At 34.5% G+C, this 23279-nt stretch overlaps 1 protein-coding gene across 1 annotated transcript in view; it reads left to right on the top strand.

Annotated features, from left to right (window-relative positions):
- Positions 1 to 23279, top strand: part of DYNC2H1 (dynein cytoplasmic 2 heavy chain 1) — a 147054-nt gene that overhangs the window by 71439 nt on the left and 52336 nt on the right. Inside the window, exons 70-80 of the mRNA XM_041487125.1 lie at positions 834 to 884; positions 2333 to 2410; positions 3564 to 3695; positions 5083 to 5155; positions 7798 to 7958; positions 9838 to 9963; positions 12960 to 13070; positions 14844 to 14999; positions 16932 to 17007; positions 18474 to 18685; positions 20411 to 20515. Of these exons, the coding sequence (XP_041343059.1) occupies positions 834 to 884; positions 2333 to 2410; positions 3564 to 3695; positions 5083 to 5155; positions 7798 to 7958; positions 9838 to 9963; positions 12960 to 13070; positions 14844 to 14999; positions 16932 to 17007; positions 18474 to 18685; positions 20411 to 20515 (1281 nt within the window). The remainder of the gene's footprint in view (positions 1 to 833; positions 885 to 2332; positions 2411 to 3563; positions 3696 to 5082; positions 5156 to 7797; positions 7959 to 9837; positions 9964 to 12959; positions 13071 to 14843; positions 15000 to 16931; positions 17008 to 18473; positions 18686 to 20410; positions 20516 to 23279) is intronic.

Below are 23279 nucleotides of genomic sequence, written 5' to 3'. Positions count from 1 at the left end.
GTATTGTACCTCTTCTTTTCTTCATAGCAATATTGCACAAACCAAAAAATACTCCATGCATTTTTGTGTGCACAAGCATTTTCTTTGTAACTGGGAGATGAGCATCAGTTTGTAACTGAAAGAGTGAGCTGTTTCAAAACACAGTGAGACTGATGGGTGCAAAGAACTATGCTGGGGTTTGTATCATCAGTATTACTCTTAGTTAATTGACTTTTAAATTTCTAATGTTACTATTGTCTTTAATTAAAAAAATCTTCATTATAGAATATAGAAATTATGGAAAATTTCAGTACTTATGAAGAATTTTCGGTCTGTTTCTTGCTACTTCCAAATATAGGATTATGTAATTTCTAGTGGTTTTAAATACTTGTCTAATCTGGTTTAAAATTATTTAAAATTGTCTTCCTGGATACATATACGAAGTCTAAAAGTTTTAATCATACATAAATTCAATCATGCTTTCTATAGTTATCTGTTCTGTGTTGCCTGCTGATGCCCCACCAGGCAGGATGTGTGTCCTTGCCAGCCACATTTGTTGTTTCCTGATAGTCTGTAGATGAGCAGTCTGGGTAGGAACTGTGGGTGCTGAGAAAGTATAGAACATCCCCTTTATTTTTTTTTCTTATACAGCACTGCAGCCACTTTGCTTGGATTCTGAAAAAGGAATTACATTCTGGTAGCATCACCTAGCATTTAAAAATGTCTTGGAACTCTTTCAGAATCTAGCATTTGATTTGTTTATCTTCCTGCTCTGCCTACATGCTATTAGATATTAATCTTAGTTCTTAAAGGTGTCTTGTGACTTATCTGAGTTGTTCATTTATTCCACCCAGGAATGGGAGACTTTTACAGGTGTGATCATTGGAGACACCATCAGAAAATCAGTAAGCTACATTTATTTTCATGTTTTGAAATAAGGAACACTTACTTTAATCCTGAAAAGTTAAAGTTTTATTCTTACCATGTTGTTTAATTAATTGTGTTCATACATTAAAGAAAAAAGTACTTTTCACATAGTAATATAAAGATATAAATCTATTAAAGAATTTTTGAATATGACAAGTAACTTTTTAATTTGAATATCTTTTTGCCTTTGTTGTGTTTCTTTTTTTTTTTTCTATGAACAGGATGGCAATTTGAAATCGCATGTTTGAGGAGGTTTTCAGCCTTCTTCTGTAATTAAAATCAGTATTTCTGAATCCCTCCTTCTCCCAGAGTCATTATGAGTTGTACTTTTTGTACTTTTTCTCAGGCATCTGGTTGATAAAGTGATCCTTGAAATCCAGTTTCTCTAGCCAACTGCAGGCTTTGCATTTCAGTGTGACTGCAGAAGTCCCCCTTCATGTGTCTGGAGTCACTGTAATTCAATTAACTGTCTGTGAACTGAGTGATTGTCAAGTATTTCTTGCTGTAGGCCATTTTCAAGGAATGTGAGATCTGATTGTATAATGGAATTTAATACCAGTCTTGCCTCTACCCTACCTAAGGCACAATCCATAGGTTTTGGAAAGATTGTGCTTCAGCCCAAATGAAATGTATACTGCAGACTCATGTCAAATTTACTTCTACAATCGCTTCCAAATTTCCTAGTTTTGTTCTTTCTCAGACTTTGTAACTCATGGCCAAGATACTCTTTCACAAGAAAGCTTCTGTTTTTCTCAGCTGAGCATTTCAAATTACTCTTGAAGTTGCTCCCTCCTTGAGAGATCCAAATACATTTCCATGCAGAGACTCCTCAGACTGGTTAATGTGTACTGTTGAGATCTTTTAATAACAGATGATGTAATGAATACAGAAATTCCACTGGAGCTTAAGCAGTGTTGTTCATCCTTAGAACTTCCTCCATGCCAGACATCTAAAGAGCAGAGAAATAGAGCTGTGGCCAAATTACCAGTGCAGAGATGTTCAGAAATGGTGTTTTGCTCTTTGTGTGAAGAACCATCTTCATGATTGCAAATATGTGCAATGGAGTTGTTTTTTTGAAGCCAGTTTCTCAGAATGCCTATGCTGATAGCCAGTCATTTGTGTCGCTTGTTTTTAGTAAAAAAAATATTTAGAATTGAGTGTGTCATAAGGATACTCTAAATAGGTAAAGTATTTTCAGGCTCAAGTAGCTAAGCAAGTGTTAATGTAAACAGTGTATTAAATATCTCATATTTAAATATTTTGGTAGCTTTTTTGTTATACCATTTATGAATTTAGCAAAAGGTCACAGAAAGATTTCTGTTGTGAATGTCATTAAAAAACATGGGTTTCACAGTCTTATTACTGAATATAGTGTTTCATAAAAGACTGTGTAGCTTACGTGTGTGATATAACTTGCTTCCTTAAGGATTCACAAAGGAGCGCTCGTGACCAGGTTCCCTCTTGGATAGAGCAGGACCGAGTCTGGGCAGTAGCATCTTTGAAGGTATACATCATGTGGTCTCTTGAATTTAAATTTAAAGAACTTTGGTTTTGGCACATAGCAATTTGGACTTGAATACTCAGATATGTATTTATCAGATCAAAAGATTTTGTTGTTTTTAAGCTGTTAAGCTGTTTATTCTATCTTCCAGAAACTATGGCTCAATATATAATCACCTGGAAAAACCAAAGGTGTTTATTTTTTATTTAAATCTCATTTTTCTGAGCCTTTTTCATGAACATTTCTACCCCATCTGTAATGAACTTCAGTGCATGTGAGTGAACCTGTCATCTTACTGAGATTAGAAAATACTGCAAATCTATCCAAGTTCTACAATTTTTATAGATAGGATGATAGAAGAAAAATTACAAACAATATTTAGTTGTAGATTTCACTAGTGTAATGACTTTCACAAATCATTTTGTACTAAAAGTCATAAACTGTTCAGAAATTAATATTTTCCTCATCAGATTTCTCTGTACATCTTTATAGGTGTTTTAGAGTTTGTGATTGCTCAGATGAATTAAAAGAAAAAATCTTTCTTGCATTAGTCAATGTTGAAGTCCTCTGATCCTGAAGGGAACTAAAGGAAATTATTAGTCCTGAAATTCTGTCTTAGCCTCTTCTCCTCCTGCATGTAGCTCAGCAGCAAGGAAAAAAACATTGACTGCTCTTTGGCAAAGAATTTTTTTGCTTAACCTAAAGTTCACTATTTAATTTTTCTTCAACCAGGAATCAGGAACAATCACAGTAATGGTGTGGCAAGCATAATCGTTAAGAGTTTTAAACAAATAAACAGAAATTGAGTATCTAAGTGAATCAGTAGCATGCTCTGATAGCAAGCCATTACTGATAGCAGATAGCAGGTCATATTTAGAGGAAAGGGCTTAAAAGTAAAGCCCAACGTTTAAAATCAAAGAACCTTAAGGTTTAAAACTAAAATTATAGTGCAAATATAGATTTAGTCTTTCCAGGGAATAGGTAAACAAGTGGTTAATTTTAAAATGTACTCTTTTCTTCTCTAACTCCAAGGATAAAATTGAATTTTGTGATTTGCACAGTAGTGGTCATAGTGATATGTGGAAATAAATTAAAATATACAATGCCCAAATGGCTGTTCTTCTTTACAGTTAAATCTACACTATTTGTTTCATAGGTTTCTCTCCCAGGTCTCTATCAGACACTTTGCTTTGAAGATGAAAGTCTGTGGTGCACTTTTTCTCAGAGCTCTGTATGTGAACAAGACTTTCCATCTCCTGTTGTAAAAAGAATTTCCTTGTTTCAGCAGGTAATCTTTCGATTCATAATATTAATTATGAGTTCCGCAGTGAAAGTAAATTTTACATCCAGGCCTGGTTGAATTATAAGGAGTGACAGTATCTACACTGTCCTGCAGTTTAATTAATTTTCTTAATCTAAGAATTCTATAGTTTTTTTACTATAGTGCATATTATTTCGCTGTTATCTGAGTCTTTTTAGTGTTGATATATTAGCTGCAGCTGAGTACACCCTCTAAGGCAAAAAGTTCTTTAAAATATGCACAGAATTAATTTTATGAATAGGTATTAAAATTCTTTCATGGTTGCTTTGTTACTGCTGGATGTGTCAGCTTGTTGAGCATCTTACTTCACTTAATGTGCAAACTCACACATCTGACACAAAATGCAGTAGCAGCCTCTGCTTCTATAGAATAGAAGAAATGAAAAATGACTTCTGAAAATCTGGTGATAAAGAACACACCAAGAATATGGGAAGGGCTAGTTCCTTCCTCAACCTGAGAGTTACTTTCCACTGGAAAAGAAAAATATAATCACTTCTGTGTTTATGGAAAAAAGATCTTGTTACTTACATTCAAATGATGCTGTGATTTTGCTTTTGAAGTTACTTTACATGAAAACATCCAGAGAAAGGATGGGGTGTTAGACAATGTAGTTCCATGTTGATTGGCTCTTAGCTATTGTCTATTTGGAGTTTTCTGTGGAGGAGGAAAATTTTTGAAATAGCATGCATGCAATTTAGGTGTAAACCATTTTGGAAATGAATTTGTCTGAGTCATATGTAATTCAGTGAAATGCTGAAGACCACTTCTTATGTGTACAGTGTGTTGTCACAAAATGTCTGCATTTATAGGAAAGTAAATCTGGAATGATCAGTGCATCTTGTTTCTTGTACAGAAAATATTAAGAATTTTCTGTTTATCAAATATATTGAAATTGCATTTTTAGATTGATGTGCCGCTCATAAATTAGTTTGAACTGAAACCAGAAATATTTCTATTTCAAGTAGGACATTGCTGCCTATATATGTGCACAGAATTTAGATGCTAGTATAAAGCTAAGTGTGCTTTCTGTCATTCTAGCTACCCACATAGCTATTTTCCTTCTAAAATATTGTGGAAAAGTTTGTACCTTACAAGTAGACATTAGGTATAGATCTATCTTCTGATTCTATTGATAGAACAAGCTACATACAAATGGACAATTACAGTTGATGATCTTGAAAAGGAATTATCAGATAGCTCTATATATTCAGAGAAAATAACTTTGTTCTGAAGATAAATTCAAAGAATTCATCCTTCTTTTCATCCATCCATCCATCATTGATCCATCCTGCATTTTAAATGATCACTATACACTTTTATCAACTCACTTCTGCTGAATATATTTTATTTTAAGGTACTTGTGGTCCAGGCTGTCAGACCAGACAGACTACAGAGTGCCATGGCTCTTTTTGCATGTAAAACCCTAGGTAAGTTAAATTTTCATCAGGGTATTTCTGCACAACAATTAAATAGCTTTTTTTGTCCCATGCTTCTCTTCTATATTACAGTTCTTATGGAATTCCTAAGTTTTAGCATATGAAAATATGCTGTAAATGGTTTGCTGATTTTGTTCTTGTAAAATATTCTTAAAGTGCATTTAAAATAGTTTGGTTTATTCTGTACAGTGATTGAAAATATAATAAAAAGATCTGTCAAATTCTTTTAATTAATTCTTGAACACTGGAGTAATCAAGAAAGGAAGATAACTGGTTTTCTCAAAGTTTTGCACTGCAGCACTCTCCTTAAGACTCAGATTTTCCATAGACACTATTTTATGTAATTTACCATTTAAAGACCATTAGGTTTGAGATTTTATAAATTGAGTCTCAAAAGAGTATTTCATTAATATCAGTCATTTTTGTAGAACTCTTGGTCTGTAATACTTTTTTACTGTTTGTTTAAAAATACACACGATTTAGAGAGTGGTTCAATGCTACAGTCGTCTATTTATCCTAGTCAGTCAGTTTTCTCTATCAAGTCTATTATATCCAAAGTTTGAAACCTGTATGCCAAATAATCTTAATATTGCAGTGCAGCACACAAAAATCTTCCTTAAGTTTTTAGCAGTTTTGGGTGTCTCATCGGGGTGAGCACTGTAAGTTTTAAAAATCACTTTATCTTACTCCCTTATGCTGTCTGTGGACATTATTTGTTGCTTAAAATTGGCTCCATATCTGTCAGCCAGACTGGGATTTTCAGCATTAAGGTATAGCTTATCTGTCAAACATTATTAGTAGATAGAGAGAGTATGTTGGTCATGGTGACATGGCCCATGCTGACAATGTCCCTTCCTGCTGGACTCAAATGACAAAAGTGATCTGCAGTGTGTGTGGCTCAAAATCCACAGCGACCTGAACGCAGAGTAAATTTATTTGCTTGCTTACTTGCTTCCAAATCTTAATGTATTACATAAATTACTTGTGTTGGGGCCAGTTCTTTGGAGGAATGCTGCACAAGGGAATGTTTTTGGTGAGTGAAGCTACAGCCTCCCCAAGGAAGGCAGAATACCATTGACTCCATTTGGGTTTTCAAAACCAGTATATCACCCACAAATCATCCACAGATTTTTCATGCATGTCAGTGAGATTGGCGAAATCCTGAGTAGCACTTTCTAACCAATAAAAATGTCGTGCTTGTATGAATACTTTTTCATAGTTTTTTTCTGCCTTGTCTTTTTGAGTGTCCTTGCCCTGAAACAACTTAAACGGTTTCACATTGTTCTAAAGGAAGCAATTAAGTTTCCAATATTGTTTGGCAGTTTTCCTGTGAGAAAAAATGAATTCCAAAAGAGCTGTATATCCTACAAGAAAGCCTTTCAGTTATGTTTTTTCCAGACATTTTTTTTTCTTTTCTCACTTTTTGCCTATAATTTGAAATTTATGGATGAAGAGGGAGTAAAATAATTTCTTTGGAGGATAATGTTCTTAAGAATTTTCTATGAATGTATTTTGTAACACCCGAAGCATGCTTATTTCTTTATTTTACCTGCTATACAGAAATGCACCATAGTAACAGCCTTCCAGTACACAAGAAAGCTGGAGGTAGACTTCTTACAAGAGCATGTAGTAACAGGACAAGGGGGAACGACTCCAAACTGAAAGAGAGTAGATTTAGATTAGATTTTAGGATGAAGTTCTTTCCTTTGAGAGTAGTGAAGCACTGGAGCAGATTGCCCAGGGAAGCTGTGGATGCCCCATCCCTGGAAGCATTGAAGGCCAGGCTAGATAGGGCCCTGAGCAACTTGGTCTAGTGGAAAGTACCCCTGCCCATGGTAGGGGATTGAAACCAGATGATCTTTGAGGTCCCAATACAAATTGTTCCATGATTCTGTGGTACAAATTATCATTGCATTGTTCTATGTGCAACATACAATAGCTCAAGTCTGAAAAAAGACTGCATCCTGAAGGAAGTGTGTATTGCATCTTTTAGTAGTTGTGGCATAGATGTCACTGATTTGGGCTCTTCTGTCTTACTGTATGTTGTGATTTCCTGTTGCACCCAACGCTTCACTGTAAATGCTGGTGTAAAGATGCATGAAAATATGTGGTTAACACAGTTTAATTTATGATATACATGTATCTTTGGCCTCATGTGTAAATATCTTGCCTTTACTAGGTCAACATTGTAGGCATTTAAGTTGTATATTAAAACAAATAACATGTTTAAGATGTAAGTAATCATAGTACCAAGATCCCTGTAAGTTGAATAATTAAGGCTCTCAAGGCAGTAAAGAGAGAAGTTCTGCCTGTGGACATACACACTGCAATTACTTTTAGCAAATAGCATAGCTTCTCATTCCACTCCTCTCTTTTTGTATGTTTTCCTCAAGACTACACTCTAAATAAAGACTGTAATTTGTCAAGCTGGAAATCCAGAAATACTTTTCTTCTCAATATGGGGTGTCTTATACCTATCTGCATGTTCTAAGGATATTTTCTTCATTTTAAAACTGGTTTTATGGTGTCTGCTGAACAGAACTCTCAAACGAGATTAACTCTTAGAGTGGATAATGAAGCACGCCATCATGTGTAGTCACTTTATTTCCAAATAATTCTAATTCTAATTATAGGAATAAAAGAATTATCTCCATCACCTCTGAATATGAAACGTCTGTATAAAGAGACACTGGAAATTGAGCCCATCTTGATAATAATTTCTCCTGGTGCTGATCCTTCTCAGGAATTACAGGAACTTGCCAGTGTTGAAAGAAATACTGAGTGCTACCATCAGGTCAGTCTTAGATAAGTGTGGTGATTAAAAACCACAATGTGTAAAATTTTGCTGTAGCAATATCTGTTTTCCTTTGTTTTCCAAGGAAGTTACTAAGTAAAATCATAGTGTCTGTGGTGTTTTGTTGTTCCCACCTGTCTTGATACTAACTTCTCATTCCACTGGCAAAATGGGCTGGAGAAGAGACACACAATTAGTCATGCTCACAGAAGCAGAATCCAAACAAGAGTCATTCCTCCAGTGTGGAGAAGGAAAAATGAGAAGATGGATGGAAAAGAACAAAAGAGGCTGAGAATTGTTATACATGCTGCAGCATTATCTTTTTTGGTGTGGAGTAATTGGAACAAACAAAACCCACTAAAAACTAGACTTCATCATTTCCTCTGCTTATAGGATTTGCACTCTTCTTTCCTCAATAGAAAACACAAATCAGGTGTTCAGTGTTTGTGAATACCTAAGTATTTAATAAAATTCCGTAAAATATTTTGAGCAATTTTACATCCTTGAAGGTTTACATGAATGCACTGGACAAAGCCCTGAGCTCCTGATTTAATCTTTCATACCTGGCCCTACTTCGAGCAGGAGATTGGACTAGATACCTTCCAGGATCCATTCCAATTCAAATTATTATATGAATCAAGTGGTTTCCTAATATTCCCAATACACAGGACCAATATGCTTTATAACTTTCTGAAAAATATTATTTCCTTCTGTCATTTGACATATTAAGGGGAGGGAAGTTGTTATCCAGCTGATAACTGGTTAGCATAGAAATGGAAAATGTCAAGTTTAATGTTGCTTTTAAATAGTCCATGAAATTGTTCCTTTCCTGGAACATAAACTGATATAATATATTTTTCCCATCAAACTGTAAATATTTAGATCCTACTGCTATCTTAGCTACCTGTGAACATTGCAGAACACATATTTCTTACTGTGCCACATGGATTTTCATGTTTATCTCTAAATATCCTGTACATGTTGGACTTTAAAAATGTGGCATAGTATGGTATTCAATTAAGGATCAGGACTCAAATCACCTGAAAGTTGTTACACTAAGGAGAATGTTTTTTGCTATTTTTTCCTACACTTTCTCATGTGATTTGAATAGAACATAAAAGATAGAATTTTCTTCTCTGTTCACATATTTCTCACATGGGATAAAGAACAGAGTGCTAAATTTGTGCCGCCTGCTACTATATTGCTAGTGACTTTAAATTCTCTTCTTTTGGCTATTTTCAATTACTTTAAGATATTATGCTCAGTTCTACTTAGTCAGAGAATCATAATGCCAAGACAAGACTTTTCACATTGCCTAAAACCTCTTTATTTTCAACTTGTTTGGTTCAGGGATTTTTGTTATCTTTATCTTCCAAATAGATTGTAAGGTAGAACTAATATGATACTATAAAAAGTGAAGAAAGGAGTATATACCAAACTATTAATATATCCCAGCAAAATCGAGTATTTCTCTTCAAAGGAAGTACTCCTAACTTCTAGTCAAAAGAAACGTAGCTGTCATTTCTCTCTTATTTTTGCAGTTCTGCAGTCATGCAGTTTAGTCATTGTTATTTAAATTACTTTTTGACTTCTTAGGGAATATGATCACTGTCACCAAGTGATGTATGGTTTTTTCCATTAAAAGACTAGGTAATGTTATTTGTACAGAAACTGGCTAGATAGTTGCAAATAAAAACTTGTTTTCCTTAATCTTTTCCCGACTTTAGTAGCCTATCACATTAGAGAAAATTCTGATTGTCTTTAGCACTCCTTTTTTTAACGTATGTTAAAAATATTCCTAACTTGAAAACACGGTTTTATATTTAACTGTTAAATAAGGTATGAGAGATTCTTTATACAACTCTGTCTGCCATTTCAGATTGCCATGGGCCAGGGCCAAGCTGACCTGGCCATTCAAACTTTGAGAGAATGTGCTCGGAATGGAGAATGGCTGTGTCTGAAGAACCTGCATCTTGTTACTTCTTGGCTTCCTGTATTGGAAAAGGTGAGGGTAAATAGAGAAGATGATATGGGAAACCAGACAAAATTAGTATGCAACATTTCAGAAGCATTTCAGGCATTTCCATGGTGATGTTTAAAACTGCAGTTTAAAAATACACTTTTGTGGTTTTCTCAGTTGTGAATAAGGTGAACTGCTTCAGATCTAAGCAGCTCCCTTCTTTGTGTGAGTGCTTTAATTTTCATACAATGTACGGTATTTCTACCACAGTGAGTGAGCAAATGCTCCAGTTAGGACTTCTGGTATTTTATGGGATACTACCCATGTTTTTTCATGAACTATGAATCTATGTATACTTGAATTTAATTTTCCCCCCTTAGTTCTAGGACTTTCTTTTTTAAGGTGGTTTTTTTTTTTTTTAAATGCAGACTCAGGCTGAGTCACTAGGAGGTTTTTGCTAATTTGAAATTAAAATGGCTCATATTTTATAGAAACACAAACTTATGGCATATAAAATCACTAACTTGCTAATTAAAATTGATTTTATATGATATACTTTTCATGTAAATCATCTTGAAATCCTCAAAACAAATAAGGTCAGAAGAAATTTATGGAATTCCTTCAACAGTTACTTTCCAGTTTTCAATGATTTTTGTAAAGCATAGTCCATGGACATGAGCTTGGAGTCTGTCATTTGTCTCACAGTAACCATGTGGCATGTACCTTCGGCATTCCTCTAATCCATTCTGAAAAAATAGAAAGACAAAGCAAGATAACACTGATGTATATGTCATGTAGTCTGAACAAGGCAGTCAACAGTAATGAAATGTTTGTAAGCTCCTTGCTGAATACAAAATTTCTGATCTTGTAGGTATTAAAATATGGATTTGTGTCAGGAAGGTCTTATTCTTTCCACACGAACATAATACTGAATGTGTTAAACTTCTTGCTGAGCTTAATATGACTAAGATCTGCTGATGTTTGACTCTGCACATCCCCTTGCCTGTTTTGCATGTCATTAGCAAGTGTGAGACTATGTAATTCTTACATTTGAACATCCTCTCAAGAGACTGATGCATATTCATAAGTCAGTTCCATCCAGGTACAGAAATTCAGTTCTCACAGTCTTTGAATATGGACCCAAGTGTACCACAGTAAGGTAGATTGAAAACTGCCCTAATTGTATAACTCAAAGAGTTACTTTCAGCACCAAAATATCCAGTTGGAGCCAGTCATCAGCACTGTGCTCTAAGCATTGATACTGTGGCCAACATTGTTTAACATCCTAATTAATGAGGTGAATAATGGAACAAAGTCCACCCTCAGCAAACAGAGATGATAAAAAACCTGAGGGAAATGGTTGATGTAACAGATGAGTGTACTTTTATTCAAAAGGACCTTGATAGTTGAGAATTAGGCTGACAAGAACCTTGTGAAGGTCAGTAAAGGGAACTGGCAGGTGCTTCCCGTGAGAAGGAGTAACTCCAGCCACCCAAACAGTCTGGGAACAAACTGGCTGAAAAACAGCTTGGCAGAAAAGATCTGGGAGTCCTGGTGGGTAAGAAGGGGACCATGAGCCAGCAAAATGGCATTGCAGTAAAGACCACTGGCATCCTGGGCATCCTGGGTCTTAGGCAGTGTTGCCAGCAGGTGGAGGGAGGTCGTCCTTCCCCTCAGCACTGGTGAGACACACCTGGAGTTCTGTGTCTGCTTCTTGGCTAGCCAGTGCAAGAGAGACACGGGCGTGCTGGAACCAGTTCAGTAAAGGGCTGCAAAGGTGATGGAAGGAACTGGAGCATGTATCATACAAAGAGAAACAGAGAGAACTGGGACTATTCAGCTTGGGAAAGAGAAGCTTCAGGGGGAGTCGTAGTATTTTGTGTATTGGCTGATGGAAAGAGTAAAGGAGATGGAGTCAGACCCTTTTCAGTGGTATCCCGTGACAGGACAAGAGGCCATGGGCATAAACTAAAATACAGGAAATACTATTTAAATATATGATAAAATTTATTTAGTGTGAGGGTGGTCAAACACTGGAGCAGGCTGTCTAGAGAAGCTGCTGAGTCTCCATCCTTGGAGGTACTGAAAACCTGACTGGCTACAGGTCTGGGCAACCTGTATCTGGCTCTGCTTTGAGCACAGAGTTGGACTGGGCAGTCTCTGGTGGTTCCTTCCAAGCTTCACGATTCCATTATACTATGTACCACTTATAGTTGTAATTTTATTTAAACAGCTGAAAAGTAATATTTTTTCACATTATTTTCTTTATTAAAAACGCTGAAAACAAAATTATAATAATCATGTTCTAGAGATTATCAGAATGAGTGGCTTGTGAGAAAGTCTTTCAAGAGGTTTCTGAACTAAGTTTCTTCCAACACACATACACATGTTGACTTTTTTCTGAAACCGCTTGTCAGGCAACTTTGGTGTCTTTGATGACAAATGTGTGGGTTTCAACTGAGCGTAAAGTGCCAGTAGTGTGTTTCCATATATTCAATAATTATATATTTTTGTGAAGCCTGTATATTTGAAATAACTCTTGACAGTACTTCTCTTAGAACTCAATTTTCCAATCTTCAGTTTTCTGTGAATCATGATACATGAAGGGTTTATACAACAAATACTTGAAGAAAAAGAAATTAATGTAGCTATACTGGTGTTGAAAGTCATTGAGATCTGTTGTTGATATGCAGCCCACATTGCAAGCCTTCATCATTTTTGATGCAGCCTTCTGGTGTTATTGTACTTAAAAGAAGTAAAGAACTGCTCTATATTTTTATGTCCTGAATTTAGTATCTAAGAAAAAGGTGAAAATATTTGACACATCTAGGATGAACTTCACATTTGAGCATGGCAATGATATAGAATGTGGGAGGCAACACATCTTGAACTATAACCTTATGTGTATAAGCAACTGTTGAGTTTTTAGATAAACCTAACTTTCTAATCCAGGATATTATAATTTTGTAAATACTGTTCTATGTATAAAAAAACCTCAGTCATCTCAAAGCCTGTTTCAATATATAACATCTCTTTAATAGGAACTGAATACATTACATCCTCAACCAAACTTTCGTCTTTGGCTTACTACGGAAGTTCATCCAAAGTTTACTCCAATTTTGCTTCAGTCAAGTCTGAAAATAACTTATGAAGTAAGATCTGTTTGAAAAGCTTTTATTAGATTGTTATGTTGAATGAACCTTGATGTATAGCAAACTATATGTTTAGATAGTATATGGTTTTACCTTATATTTCAATTACATGTAATACAAAAAATACAGGTTTACCTTGAAAGATTATTTTTTTCCTAGATGCTTTTTCAATGCAAGTATGAACTGAAAATAAGTTTACATAGGAGAACTAGTTGTTCTGTTTTGTGCTCCAGATTATTTTGTGCATTTAATCAGTTTTTCTTAAAAACAAAAATCTGCACAATTGTTGTTACATGGATGGAAAACAAGGAATTTCTCCTTGAATGAATAGCCTCATCTGAAGATCACAGAATCCCACTTTCTCTTTCTTATTTTCCTTTTTGGCCTTAGAGCTTTATATTCACTGGACTCTTTCAACAAAAAATGGCTCTTCTTCCATGCAGCAGAACATACAGTTAAAAACCTTTATTCAGAATTGAGAACTTTGCATTTCAAATGGCTCAGCTTAAGGAATAACTGGGACCGTGTTCCTCCAACTGATTGGAAAGTAGTCTAAACATGAATGCACTTAAGCAGTGATGTCCAAAATGAAAATCATTAGTAGGAGTGCTCCTAAGTCTTCCATTGATAATGGAGTCTGGAGATTTTTGCCTGCAGCTAATCCGGGAAACTTTGACCTTTAAGAGTCCAATGTTGCTGACTTTCAATAAGCTGCAATAGTTACACTTTTACATTGACTGCAAGTATTTTAAACTTTTTGCAGTACCTTTTTGCTTATATTGAGGTCTTCAGTGGTACAGAAACTGCAGGACTGTGTTACTCATTCCAGTGTCTTTGGAATAACTGGAACTTTGCACAAGTGCAATATTCTAAATTTTTTTTTTTTCCTTTCTGATTGCAGTTAATATTTTGTTACCTACATGGTAGGCAGTGACTTGGCAAATGGTATTTGATTATTGTATGGTTGTAGTATGTTCCAATGTATGTAGAGTGTTACCAAAGAAGATACAGATATTTTAAAAAAGTCCGTTTACTACAGTATTTTGCAATTATTTGTCAGAAGCAACAATGGTAATCTTATGGAAACACTAACAGCCATTTTTCAAAGGAAAGAAAGAACAACGAACATTTTTAGAAACAAAAAATTGTAATTTCAATATCTTCAAAATTTATGTTTGTCTTCAGACCTGCAAATAATTTGAGAATGGCTGGTATCCAGTTGTTTTTATTTTTAAATGCTGTAATTTTGCTTACTGCCTATACCTTAAATGCAGTTGTTTCTAGTGCTTGTGAGCATTACCTACCACTAAATCTGAGAACTGGCATTTTATCATACATACATACCATATTTGTATGCTGGCTAATGGAGTGTGGGGATGGCATAAGGCAGTTTGACATTCATCACATCACAGAAATAATTGGTAATTGAGGTTGTAAAATCAGAAAAAAAAGTTATTTTGATTGAAAACTATTGAATTTACTTTATGCTGATGTATTTTCATAGACTACTGTGCTTTCACTAAGTTCTTTAGTGTAGTACAGTCTTACAAATTGATCCTGCTTACCTGGTTACCACTTCCTTCAGTATGTTGAAGTTATTCTACTGTAGAATCATTCTGTTGTTAGGCCATTTATTACAAACTTTTTTCTTGTTAAATTTCATTTTATTAAGTACTGTTTGTCATTAAATTACCAATTTCAGGTTATAATCTAAGAAAATACATAAAAATACCAGGTTTTCTGTCTTGAACAGTGTTTTTCCTTCCAATGCAGGCACCTCCAGGCCTCAAAAAAAATCTCTTGCGAACTTATGAATCTTGGACACCAGAGCAAATCAACAAAAAGGGAAATTTGTCTAGATCACATTCTCTCTTCTGTTTAGCATGGTTTCATGCTGTATGCCAAGAAAGAAGAAATTATATCCCTCAGGTATTAATTTGTTTGCTATATTGTAAAAAATTTGCCCCATTTATTATCTTTTATAGTTGGAAGTATTTTTCATCACGTATGTGTTGGGTCATATTCAGAAATTAGAAAAACTTGGATATTTCTGGTGCCTTTATTGTCTCTGAATTAATTGCAAAACAAGATCCTGGTAAACTCAGTTCCTGTCCCTCTGAAAATTGCTTCTGCCTGCATGGGGTTATTTTGTGATTCATGGACTCAGTGATACTGCTACAGAAGTGTGGAAAAGATTCTGTGAATCCTGTTTGCTTGGGACAGGCAAAAATATTATGGAAACACAATTGAATGAAAAGATACACTGGAGGGAAGGAGGTGATGACATTGTCTACAATTTCTTCATACAAACTCCTTCAAGGAGAAGGAAGAACAAGGAAAATCATTAATTTCTTGCAAGGATTAAAATGATTTTCAGAGATGCTGTTTTGCCTTAGCTAAATTTTTTATTAAAGTGAACATTTTTTTTCTAGCTGCAAGATGTTTAAATTAAACAGACCAAAATAAACACCAGAAAGCAAACTGCTTTATGTCTTGTTTCTTTTATTCTATGTAGACTAGATATGAAATTACTCTGTCGTCTGAAGGATTTGATCTCACATAGTCTGGAATATTTGAGAGTTTTTTGCTAGTTTTGACTTTGTGATTTTTTTAAGGTTGGTTGCCTGTTGCAGTAACAGGCTTTTGAATATGATGTTCAAGAAGTACAGTAGGTGAAAATAATTTAAGTGTTAAACTGAATGAATTCTCCTTTGTTCTTGTTCAAGATCATGTTCATTTAGCACCAATTTTTCAAGTAACATAAGATGGAATTGGTGCTCTCTTTAATTCCACTGCACAAATGTGCATACAGTGGTGGGTTTATATTTCAAGATTATCAGTTTCTAACATTGATAGACAGTAGCTAATCTCAGGTAGAAACTCTTGCATTTTATAATGAATTTTGAGTTGTTTCAGGTTCATGTACAGATCTGTCCAAAAACCCCAACATGGTACTGTTAGGAGCATCTTTCCAGAATATGACCTTCAGGGTGCCTGGCTGATAGTTTTTTGTCATCTGTGGAGCAGCTGCAGGCTGTATTCATCTCGCTGGACCATGTGCATGTTGCTGACACATTTGCATTTCTCATCATGAATCATGTGCACTGTTGCTATGATAACATCCATATGCAAAGTACACTGTAAAAAGATAGAGCAGCAGAACGTAGCATTGAAACCTAGATTTCCTAAGTGATTTCTCATATATCAGTATTTATTTATACTTACCCATTTACACTGAAAGTTTTTGTGAGAATTACGTACACAGTATGCATTCCTTCTACATAAAAACTAATGTCCCAAGAACAAAAGGAGGTACAAATTGCAAATGATAGAAATATGCATGTGGTGGTCAACATTTTTGTGGTAATAGTAGCAGTAATTGATAATTTTTTTGGTCAGACAAGAAGTAACATGAATTAAGGAGTAAGGTGATGGGAGTATTTTAAAGACTGTGTTTGAAGAATCATTCCTATTTATGAAAATCCTGTCTGTATACTGAAATACAAAAATGCCCTCAGAAAAAAATTGTAATTCAATGCATGATCTAGTCTCAGATGTCAGCAAGTTTTATTTGAAGCAAATATTGATAGGAAATAAAATAACCTTAAGTTTATATTTTTCATACTCAGTGGATTCTGGTTTTTGTAAGTGCATAAAGTTAAATGCACTGTTATAACTGGATTTTTTTATACTACCTGTATTGAATCTTTCAAAAAATGCACTTTAGAGGACACAGGTTGTTTCTTTTTTCCTGAAGTATTATACAGCATTCAGTAACCACATGATACTGGTATTTTACTTCATGATCAACCCTGATTAAATGATTGCTAATTAAATTCTTTGGATTTCTTTTCATGATAGGGTTGGACCAAGTTTTATGAATTTTCCTTGTCTGATCTTCGTGCTGGTTTTGACATTATTGATGGACTCTTTGAGGGTAAGTCACTTCTTAAGCAAAGTCCCATTAGTAGGGATGTTGCATGATTAGCTTTATCTTTCTATAACACTCATATAAAAGTGGAGATGCTGTAGAACTCATCATCAGTAAGCAAAGCTAGTAAAACAGAGTGAATCATAATTCCATTTTTGAGTGATTGGGTAAACCAATAATTCTTGGTGCCCAGGGAGTATGCTGCTCAGCTTCTTGAGTCCAGAGGAAGAAATAGGAAATACAGGGCTGCCTGTAAGATGAAATCTTGTGTGTCCATTCCTTCGTGGTGTGAGTTCCCCTAAATATTGAATAAATGAATTGACTATGAATTGAATATGAAAAAATTCTTCATATTGAAACTCACTGTCAGATAGATCCCACTTCATTGTTCTGTTAACCAGTGTACGAATTTCTAATATTAGTTAATATGGTAAAGGTAATTTTTTTTTAACTCCTTGCATTTTGTACAGTTTCAAAGTAAAGCTAAGAACCGATGTGTAGAGATAATTTATGATTGTTGACTTAGATGGGATTTGTGGATAGTTAGTACTTCTGAAATCAGACCTTAGTTGTGCAGACTTGAACCACACAGAGAGGTAAAGAGATTGAATAATTAACTGTCAATGATAATCATTAATTATTACTGTGAAAAAATCTTTCCTTATGAAGGAATGATTGAAGCATTGGGATACAATAATTACCACCAGTAAACCCCCACTTACAGTAATCACCGCTTCCCTTTTTCAAGGGACTTTAGGGAGTACCTTTCTGATCAAGCTTTCACCTGCACATGAAAGCTGTAGGACACAAGGAGATCATTGTGCCATGTAGTTATTTTGGGCAACGAGACATGGAGGAAGAACAAGTTATTTTGAACTTGTGGGATGTAGCTGGGTCAGAATAATCTAACACAACATCAATCTGACCAGGAAATTATTATTAACATGCTTAAATTTATTTGCTATGTTGTGTGATTCGTAATGATTTGCAAAGTATCTATCCTGGACCTCTTTGTGCTTGAAAGATGACATTTCCAGTAATCTTACCTGTTGGGAGCATGATCTGCTTTTGGTTTAATCAGTCAGTTTATATTATGAGATCAGATGGTACCGTGGTAGAAAATAGTGTATAAAATTTTATTTATGACAAAGGAGCACAAAATGAATGTTTTAATAGCCTAATTTCTGAAATGCATATAACCAGTTAGTTCAAAAAGCATTTCAAGTCTAAAGCAAAATTTCTAATAATTCATTTGCAACACACTAAGTGTTTTTTCAACGCCAAATATTTACAAATTCTTTCAAATTCCTGCAGCTTTTACTATTTGGACATATAGAAGAACAATTAAAATTTAATTATTTGATGTGTTCATCTCTTCTTATTACACTGAAGAACTGCAGTGGCAAGAGGAAATGCTTATAATGCAATGCTATTCAGTGATACAAAACTAATATTAATTAATTAATTCATAGGTTCCAGAGATTTTCAGTGGGAATTTGTTCATGGCTTGTTTGAAAATGCAATTTATGGAGGACGTGTAGATAATTATTTTGATATGAGAGTTCTTCGGTCCTACTTGGAGCAGCTTTTCAATTCACGAATCATTGGCAGTTTAAATGCCAGAGGCAAGAAGATGAGTACTTTCCCATGTTCGATCTCTTTACCGAATTCCTGCAGCATTTTGGTAGGTATACATCTTCTGTCGCCTAAAAATTAATTAATTTTCAAGAATTTTTCTTTAAATACTTCCACAAAGAAAACCCAAGTTACAATCCAAAGGATACCTCTGTTTCTCTTTTGTGTGGAGCATTAACTCTGTCAATTTACTCTTCCATTTTGTGGTATCTGATTGGACTGTGGTGCAGAGCAGCCTAGCTATGAAGAGTGGTGTAAAAGAAACTGGGTTAATTTATGACAAAGGTATAATTATGGTTTTATATAATTAGTTTATTGACATAAAAGTGGTTTTTTAAAGACTGCTAAATATTCCTACAACTTCTGGATGAAACTGGAAAATATACCTGAATATATCTGAATATACCTTCTTGTTTCCAGAGTACATCAACATTCTGACAATCTGTTGACAGACCATGGAAGGTATATGACATTTTATTTGGTGATAAATATGGATTCTGATTCTCCTTCAGTATTTCTCTAGTGTAAAAGAGAGGGAATTAACAGTCTAAACAACTGATCTCTCTCTTTCCTTTCACAATATAATTATTGTTGTTACTGTGATTAAGATTTACTTGCTTTCTAATGGAAGACTCCATACTAGACCTCTAACATGAATGGATATGAATAGTATTATCTCAGTTAAACTAAACTGCTGTGATTTGGCATTCTTTTCCTGGATTCTGACTGCTCAGGTTTGGTTTGGGTTTTTTTTATTACTTTATTATGACCATTAAAATAATTAAAATTATCTTCTATAGATGTGCTGAGTTGATATCATAAAAACAGGAGATAAACAAACCAGTCTGGTCTCTATTCTTGTAGGTAATATGGTCAAGTAGATGAATTTTCTTTTCTAGCCTGCACAGCATTTAATATCTCTTGATATCTTATATGATTATGTATGTAAGAATTTATGGTTCTGTGTCTTCAAGTAGTATTTCCTCAGTGTTTGGTGTAGAGCTCTGCTACTGTTACCTCTGAAGTGAGATTCTGTGTTAGAGTGAATTGTGCATATCCAGCACGTGCTCCTGCAAGCAAAGACAAAATGCACATGGCACATTTGCAACAGGGGGCAGCCAGACTTTCAGATAGTAAATATTTTTGCCTTTAAAACACAATAAAGGAGATGTCCAACACCATTAGTCTACCTGAGTCTGCAAGGCCTCTGTCTGTTTTGTGCAAGAGAGAATCACTAGTGACTATTACACTGTAACCAATATCGATGCTATTCTGCATCTCCAATGATTATGCAAACCTATTTTTACTTAAACTATTTCACTTTCTTTGAGTGAATATTTTTGTGGATTTAAATAGAAGTGAGTGCTCTTAATTTTATAAATATGTATTATACTCTTATTAGAATTCCAAATGCCAAAGTTTTTTTTTCTGTATTGTCACTAATCTTGCCTTTAAGTTTTCAACAGAAATATTGTATCTACTTTTCAGGGACAGTCTTGGCATACTTTTGTTTTCATTTGATAGCATCACTGTAATCAGAATTGCTTTTTGGTCGTCTAGAGTGGAAATGTTCCATAAAAGAAGATATTTTCTGATAAATAAAATGAAGAAATCTATAAATAAGATTACCATAATATGTCATGTCTTATATACTTATTTTAATCTTTGTGTTGTGGTCTGCACTTAATGAAATTCTTTTCAGCATATGCTGTTAATTTTCATGAGTGGAATAAAAAGTTCCCTCTGTTCTGTCTATTCTTCTCTTCTTATGCAGGATTATCGTAATATTATTGAAAGCCTCCCAGAAGATGATAAACCTGACTTTTTTGGCCTGCCAGCTAATATTGCTCGTTCATCACAGCGTATCATCAGTTCCCAGGTAAAGTTAGCATTTTTCATTGACCTCTGAATCCTTTCTGCAGCCATTATAAGATGAAGAACCCAACCACCTGTTCATAAATGCCGTTTTCTTAAGAAAGTCAGAGTAAATTGGTGTATTTTTAAAAATATTTTGACTTCTATCTGTAGACTATTTTAATATAATAACATTTAATCTTCAATTACAAGAGTATTCATTTAGAACCTAAATTAACAGATAATTATTGAGAAAGTTTCCAGTAGTATAATTCAGTTCACATTGAAGAGTGGTACGATAGTTTTACACATGGAATATGGGTAAGGTTTTATGCTTTTGCTGAAATAGAAATTCTGAAGAATTTTTCTAGAAGTTCCCAATCTGTCTTGGTTTGGAAAGACAGGTGTCTGCTGAGGAAGGCAGGAGCCTCCCCTGAAATGGAAAATGTAAACCCCCCTGCTCCGAATTGCTATAAATTTTAAATTAAGGAACTCTCAGGCAAAAAATATGGGAGCAGGAAATAACAGTTCTTTGATAGGGAAGAAAATAAAAAGATAAAATAAGCAATGCAGTAAACCAAAACAACACTGACAGAGTCAGAACACAACCTGACACCCTGTTGGTCAGGGTGTTGGTAACAGTCCAGTTGGAAATGTGGCTGCAGTCCTCCTGGAGTGTCAATTATGGCTCTGTTGGAGCAGGGACCCTGTAGAAAGGTGTAGTCTTCCTCTGAAGATCCAGTGGAAGAGGCAGCTGTTCCTCTGGGAAATCCAGTGGAGCAGCTGTGCTGATATTCCAGAATCACTAGATTATACCTGAGTAGAATACTTGGCTCCTCCCTCTGGGCAGAGCATCCCACATGGGATGCTGTAGTTCTTATCAGTCATGCAGTGACATTCAATAGCTTGTTAGCAGCAGATGTCTCCCTAAAGGGAGGAGTGGTTGTGGAAGAGATAAGGAAAACTGCCCACTTAACAGGAGACAACTGCCATACAGATGGCAAATAGAATACAATTTGCTTGGCAATCCAGGACAATTTTTAAAATATTTTGTCTTTTATCTGTAGAATTTTTAATATAATAACATTTAATCTTTAGTTACAAGAGTATTAATTTAGAACCTAAATAAACAGATAATTATTGAGAAAGTTTCCAGTAGTAAAATTCAGTTCACATTGAAGAGTGGTACAATAGTTTTGCACATGGAATATGGGTAAGGTTTTATGCTTTTGCTGAAATAGAAATTCTGAAGAATTTTTCTAGATGTTCCAGAGTTCTTCCAATTAGTCAAAAAATTCCATTCCAATTAGAAATATGAAGTAGTCTAGATGAGAGCATACAATTACTGTATAGGTGCAGTTAAACAGTACAAATCTTTAAAATTAAAATATTTTGTCTTTTATCTGTAGAATTTTTAATATAATAACATTTAATCTTTAGTTACAAGAGTATTAATTTAGAACCTAAATAAACAGATAATTATTGAGAAAGTTTCCAGTAGTATAATTCAGTTCACATTGAAGAGTGGTACGATAGTTTTACACATGGAATATGGGTAAGGTTTTATGCTTTTGCTGAAATAGAAATTCTGAAGAATTTTTCTAGATGTTCCAGAGTTCTTCCAATTAGTCAAAAAATTCCATTCCAATTAGAAATATGAAGTGAAGTCTAGATGAGAGCATACAATTACTGTATAGGTGCAGTTAAACAGTACAAATCTTTAAAATACTCATTAGCATAGTTTATTTGACTGGTAAATTAGTTGTGTCAGATAACGTGAAAGTTGATGGATTTGAGACTCTTAAATCAGAACTGTGAAGTGAGTTGGTCTATATATCAAGGCTCTCTGTAATTTTCTGCCCAGCCCTGGTGTAAGGTCTTATGTACAGACAAGTTATAGAGGGGAAAAAAGTTATAGAATCATAGGCTGGAAGAACTTCAGTGATCATCTGGTCCAATCATTCTTAGCAAAACTAATTGGAAGTTCCCTATAACTGGAATTTCCTGTGAATTCAAGACTAAGAATTGCAGTTTTTTAACAAAGTACCTAATTGTTTGCTCACAGTCACTTAAAAACGGCTCCAGGCAGAAATTTTCTGTTGTTGTAAGACCTCTGATCTACTAAAAAAAAAAGAAAAGCCTTGGAGTATTGCATTTGTTGCCTATCAAGTATACTACTGGTAAATTTGTTTAAATATTTCTGTTCACTTAAATCCATAGCTGCATTGTCAAACTATTTGTGGTTTCTTTAGGACATGCAGACATAAAGATATGTAAAGACAAATCTGTAGGATGAAAGTGCATAAGGTAATAGGATGAACTGAAGAACTTGTCTATTACAAAGCTAATACATGCTCCAAGATTAAACATATCTATCTTTGATTTTGTCTTAAAATAATTTACATAAACATCCATTTAGATGCTTTTGTTTCTCTCAGATTCACTGTAAATTGCTGACTATTTTTATTATTTCAGCTGTGCTTGCATAACTTGTTAAAATCTGCTGTTGTTAAAAATGCTAATATTTGAAAATCAGAATAGACTCAGAGTTCCCGTGTGAAGGGAAATAGATAATGAGTGCATTTACATGTAAACTCGCATTCTGCTGAACTGTTCTGCCATAGCATTGATTATAAGCTATAAACGGTGGGTTTATAATTTTGAAAATGTGAGACTGCTCTAGTTACAGTTCTGTGAGATAATTTTTTTTTGTCATATGAGATATTTTCTCGTCTTCCGATAGTATTTTGCAGTATATCTTTAAATCTTAGGCAATTTAAGTTAATTTA

The sequence above is a fragment of the Pyrgilauda ruficollis genome, unplaced genomic scaffold, assembly GCF_017590135.1.
Source record: "Pyrgilauda ruficollis isolate IOZ18807 unplaced genomic scaffold, ASM1759013v1 scaffold8, whole genome shotgun sequence".
Taxonomy (NCBI): Eukaryota; Metazoa; Chordata; class Aves; order Passeriformes; family Passeridae; genus Pyrgilauda; species Pyrgilauda ruficollis.
The sequence above is the reverse complement of the archived record's forward strand: the minus strand, read 5'-3'. Positions and strand labels throughout refer to the sequence as shown.